Genomic DNA, 6,000 nt, shown 5'->3' with positions numbered 1-6,000 from the left:
CAGGTTTTGGCTGTGGGAAAAACATCTAACAGTAACAAGAAAGAAACTTACCTGTGTGGAGTGCACGCACCATAGCCTGCACCATGGCTGTCCTTTATCTTCAGGCAGGGCCCTTGTACCCAGGTGGTTCAACTGTAGGCAGGCCCATAGGGTGCAGCTACCGGACAGTTACTTCACTGAAATGTAGTAGGTGGTGGTACCTTGCCTCTTTCTGTGCCTCAAACAAACTGAATTGTATAAAGGGGCTGACAAACTATAAAAAGTGCTCTACCTATGTGACTTATTAAAATTCCTACAATCCTGCAGGCAGAAAGGAAAATCATTTGGAGCAATTTCAACTGGGAGATTCCATTTCTTGCATTACTTTTCCGTGAAGCCTCTTAGGGGTAAAGGAGTTTTGTTTGTGTGGGCCTTGGTTATTTGGAACCTCAGGTAGGATGGTCTCCCAATGTACCCCTAATGGATTAGTATCTCACAAGGACAAAGAGGCAGCTTGGATGTGTTGCTCTAACTCTGTGTAACAGGTAGAATGACAGAAGCTTGAGGGAAGAATTCAGAAATTAGTGTGGACTATTTTGATTTATTGTTTCTGCAGTTTTAGAGGCACTGAGGGCCTGTGGTAAGGCACAAGTGACAGTTGTTTGTTTTTTTTTTTTTGTTTTTTGTTTTGTTTTGTTTTGTTTTTGACAGGCAGAGTTAGACAGTGGGAGAGAGAGAGAGACAGAGAGACAGAGAGAAAGGTCTTCCTTTTCTGTTGGTTCACCACCCCCCAAGTGGCCACTACAGCAGGTGCGTTGTGGCCGGCATGCTGCGCCAATCCAAAGCCAGGAGCCAGGTGCTTCCTCCTGGTCTCCCATGCAGGTGCAGGGCCCGAGCACTTGAGCCATCCTCCACTGCACTCCCGGGCCACAGTAGAGAGCTGGACTGGAAGAGGAGAAACGGGACAGAATCCGGCGCCCTGACCGGGACTAGAACCTTGGGGTGCCGGTGCCTCAGGCGGAGGATTAGCCTAGTGAGCCACGGCGCCAGCCATGACAACTTCAATCTAATCAAGAGGCCAGGGAATCTTTTCTGAGTGGTGACAGATGCATGACCTATATTTGGCCGGCCTAGGCCCTTGAGAGGGCTTCAGAAAGGATACTGGAAGAAAATTCTGGAACTGGAAGTGGGGTGACCAGCACAACCTCATTAGCTCCCCACAGGCTTACATTGTATACGTGTTCTGCCAATAGCAAGCAGAATGTGTGTGTGTGCAGAAATATACATGCAGAGTGCATTAAAGATATCTGGATACTCGGTGATGCCTGTGATTATGATACATGCAAGAAGACACCATACTACTTCCTGGTCGAGCAAGAGTGTTGTTGTTGTTGTCACACACTGTGGCAATCCTGCTTGCCATGAGCACAGTTTTGTCTAAGTGGCACTTTGATTGATTAATCGATCCAAGAGCAGCCGACCCTTGGATGGGATGGCAAGGTAAGTGGAGCCACACTCCAGGACCCTTCCAAAGCCATCAAGATTGGCTCTATGAACAAGGGCCAGTCAGGAGAAGTGACTTCCATCCCCAACCAAAAGTCAATCAAGTAAGGTGGGCAGACTGGAAGCCACACACAAAGCATTTATTTGGAGAGGTACAAGGGAGGTTGCTCGAGCTACAGACTACTCAAATTGAAGAAAAAGGACACTCTCCACTTCCAGGAAGCTTTCTGCTCGAGTTGAGTCAACTGGGAAATCATCAGGGACTGAAGTGCAGCAGGAAGTTTCTCAAGCAACTTCATTGGCCGCTGGCAGCAAGGAAGTCGCGTTTTCTTCATGGAAATAGGACATTTCTCCACTAACTGCAAAAACACATATAAGTCAGAAAAAAAAGGGATGAGGAAAACACAACAAGTTCATGGGAAAGATAGACGTGTCCTGAGAAAGATCTGGCCTTTGGAACATGACAGTTTGGGGTTTTAAATTACTGCTTGATGATTTTTAGTGTGTGACCTTGGGAAAATGATTCCAGTTTTCTGGGGCTTTTCTTCCTGTCAGTAAAATTGGGATAATTATGTAGCACTTGCAGAGTTTGGGGAAGAAATGAAGATAAAGAGTTAGGTCTGTGCTGACACAATTCAAGCACTTACAAAATAGAGTGCTTATATTCTTGTAAATCCGTCCTATCTCACCACACTTTGTTTGCTTAAAATGACTGTGTGTATTTATTCAGATGCTCATATGCAATTGAAAAATTCCCTCTGTTAGAAACAACTGACTTTTATAATCAACAGAAACCAATTTGCTAAAAACTCTATTGGAAAAAAGCTGCATTGCATGTTTTTCTCTGAAAGAAGGTCTGAGGTAGCTTCCATGTGCCTCTCTCACTTTCTGAAGAGAGATGAACGACATTTTCAGAAACAGCAGAGACCTGGGCTCCAGGCCCAGTTCCACCTCCCCTCCCTGTGTGATAATGGATAAATGTGTTTCCATGCTGGGCCTTTATATTGCCCCCGACCCATGAGGGATTGTACTATATGATTTCTAAGTTGTCTCTTACACCTGCTATTCTATCTCCTATAAAATATGCACCATAAGAAATTCAAATGGCCAACAGAAACCTGAAAAATGCTCAGGATAACTAGCCATCAGGGAAATGCAAATCAAAACCACAGTGAGGTTTCAACTCATTCTCACACAGAACTCAACAAACAAAAATACTGGCAAGGATGTAGGGGGAAAGATACCCTAATCCACTGTTGGTGGGAACATAATTTGGTTCAGCTCCTGTGAAAAAAAACAGTATAGAGATACCTCAGAAATCTTAATATAGACCTACTATGTAATCCAGCCACCCCACTCCTGGAAATTTACTCAGTCCAAAAGAAATCAGCATGTCAGCCCCAACCCAGACCTACTAAAGCACATCTTCATTTTAAATAATTCCCAGGCGTTCAGAGTTAACATTGCACTTTCGGGATCACTGAGTTATGGCCTTGCCCATTGAGTTCTACCGCATGTATCCGAAGACTTACTCAGAGCTGCCAACTATGTCCTAGGCATATATAAGTGTGCATGTGCGTGAATATAAACACAATACATACATGCACACTTACACATACGACTACCTGGATGTGACTAGAAAAATTCTGGAAGGCCACAGCTGGTCTGTGGGGATGCGGGGAGGGGGAGCGTTTAGGGTGATTTCTTATCTTAATTTCTTCTATAGTGTCCGGGGAAATTATTTTTAAGCCCGCTAGCACGCGCTTCTTTTACAATGCAATGAGAAGCCACACGCACCCACTCTCCTCCCTGTCCAGCAGGGCGTGGTAGGACGCCACGTCTTTCTGCAGCTGGCTCTTGAGCGCCAGCAGCTGCGCGCGCTCCCGCTGCTGCTGCTCGGCCTCGGCGCGGATCTCGCCCAGCTCTGCCTCCAGCCTGCCCACCACGGCGCCCAGGTTCTGCAGCTCCATGTCGTGCCAGTGCTTGGCGTCGTGCAGGGTGTTCTCCAGGCCCCGTTTCTACGAGAGAGCAAACCTGGTCCAAACCTAAGGCCCAAGGGCTGGGTCCCTGAGGGAAACGGCCCTGCTGCCCTCTTCCGGAAATTCCTTCCCCCACCCCTTGAAGTCCTTTCCCCACCCCCACTCTCCACCCCACCCCCACCCCTCACGCTGTTGAAGCCCCATTCATCGCTCTGCGCCAATGCTGCCACCTCCAGATTTTCTCACATGGCTATCCTTAGAACGAATGTCTGGCCTTTACAAACTCTGCGTTTTTTCTTTAGGGTTTTAGTCGTAGGTTAGAGTTTAGTAGTAGTTTTAGTCATTGCTACTCCCTCTTCCTCCGTTGCCCCTTCAACTGTGGGTTCCTGCCAGCCCAAACTTAGTCACTCTCTGAGCTATGCATTCTCAGTCTGCTTTGTTGGTCTCCACCACACTCATGCATTGACAATTCCACCACAAACCACTTCCCCCCAGCTATGGGCCCATAGCTGCACTGCTTGCTGGAAGTATAGCTCAGACTTCAATCAAGGCATCCAAAAACGGAGCCACTGGCCTCCTTCAAATCTTGTCGGCACCCTGCCATTCTGAGCATCTATTCATGAATTCACAAGAGCTCAAAACTGGGGAAAGATATGTCCCTTCTCTTCTTCCTCTCATTGAAACAGAATCTTCACTGCCTCTGCGTATCCTGCGAAGTCTGCACACCAGGGCCCTCCTGTCCTGTCTAGCCACCATGGCCTGGGAGCAGATAATTATCACTTCTCACTTGGAAAAACGTTACTGGCCTCTTAGCTCATCTCCCTGTAGTTCCTTCTCCACCTGCATCCTGTACACATCAACCACTGTGCATTATCTAAACTCCAAATTCGACTTACCTCTCCTGTGATTAAACCCCATTGATAGCTATAGCTTCCCAAGCTCCTGACATGGCACACACGACTGCCACTATCTGTTCAATTCCTACCTAGCCTTGGAATTTACTGGGGTCACGTTCTTTCCTGCACCTGCACCTCCTCCTCCATCCCTTCCAGCATCCTCATCTGCCTCATTCTGCTTATCCCCAAGTCCAAGTTCAGGAGGGCTTCCCTAACCCTCCATGCCCCTACCACCACAAGGCTAGGGGCCTCTGTGTCTCCAGGACAGCCAAAACGCATGCATGCCTTAAACTCACCGCGGTGGACTAAGCTTGCTTAGGGGCATATCTCTTTTACTAGGGTGACACTTGACAGAAACCGAGTTTCTGCAACCCTAGTGCACAGGACAGGGCCCGGCACAAGTAGGTATCTGGTATAGGTAAGTCGCCCCAAATCTCCAGATGACAGAAAAGGTATTGTGGTTATACTTAGTGCCTCACCTTTCTACCTCCCTATTACTCTAGAAACCCTCTTTATTCTCATTTTCCCATATGTCTCATCTGAAACCTATACAGATGATTAGTAAACATTTTTTGGAAAATAGTGTGCACCTCCATAGAAAATTATTTTAATTATGGTGGACCTATACTTTAGTATCTGACTCTTTTACATATAATACATAAAAAGATAAATATACTTCTAAATTGGATTAAATCGAATCTTGATTAAACAACCTTCTGTACCCTTCTCTCCAAGACAGATTTTTCAGAACTTGTAGTTATGGCTTGAATGAGAGATTCTTAGTCATGACATGATCTTAAATCTGGTTGCTATCTGGTCACCATATTATCTTATTTAAATCTTCTTATTTAAAAAATTTTCATTTATTTGAGAGATAAAGTGACATAGAGAGAAAGAAAAACAGAGACAGAGGCAGAGAGACAGACAGAGAGGTCTCCCATCTGCTGTTCAATCCCCCAAAATGCCCACTACAGTTGGGGCTAGCCCAGGGCAAGGGTAGGGAGCCACAATACTGGCCACAGCACTTTCTTCAGATCCTCTGTGCGGTTCATGAGGAAACACAGATAAGTGCTGTACCCACTGAGGGCTAACAACAGGCATTGATCACCTTGGAAGAGAGGAGGCAAGGGTGCAGTTATGCCAACAGAGGTGACCATTCCCCCTCCTGTAAACAAGAGATCTACCATGCCCAACTTGGATGTCACCCTGGACACTCTCCCCATCCTGGAGCACTGACCATAGCTCCTTGGCCACATCTCACATGCACCTCTGTGTACCCACTGGAAGAACAGGCATTCCACTAAGCCACAAGGATAGAGTTCATGGTTAAAAGCCATCAGAGGAAAAAATCTACAAGTATCTCCTCGAATGCCTAAAAATAAATGCTGAAACTCGCTGGCGCCGCAGCTCACTAGGCTAATCCTCCGCCTAGCGGCGCCAGCACACCAGGTTCTACTCCCGGTTGGGGCGCCGGATTCTGTCCTGGTTGCTCCTCTTCCAGGCCAGCTCTCTACTGTGGCCAGGGAGTGCAGTGGAGGATGGCCCAGGTGCTTGGGCCCTGCACCCCATGGGAGACCAGGAAAAGCACCTGGCTCCTGGCTCCTGCCATCGGATCAGCGCGGTGCGCCGGCCGCAGCGCGCTG

The 6,000-nt window shown here is 47.3% G+C and overlaps 1 protein-coding gene across 2 annotated transcripts in view; it reads right to left on the bottom strand.

The window, feature by feature from the left end:
- Positions 1-1,601: 1,601 nt before the first annotated feature.
- The window catches only part of BFSP2 (beaded filament structural protein 2), a 48,395-nt gene continuing 43,996 nt past the window's right edge, over positions 1,602-6,000 (bottom strand). For both annotated transcript variants that reach the window (NM_001099963.1, XM_089330277.1), the window contains 2 exon segments: positions 1,602-1,841; positions 3,280-3,500. In NM_001099963.1, coding sequence (NP_001093433.1) covers positions 1,838-1,841; positions 3,280-3,500 — 225 coding nt within the window. In that variant the 3' untranslated portion in view covers positions 1,602-1,837.

This window comes from Oryctolagus cuniculus, chromosome 4, assembly GCF_051225735.1.
Source record: "Oryctolagus cuniculus isolate XC-2025 breed Fujian yellow rabbit chromosome 4, ASM5122573v1, whole genome shotgun sequence".
In the NCBI taxonomy this organism is placed as follows: domain Eukaryota; kingdom Metazoa; phylum Chordata; class Mammalia; order Lagomorpha; family Leporidae; genus Oryctolagus; species Oryctolagus cuniculus.
This window is presented reverse-complemented; position numbering and strand designations above follow the sequence as displayed.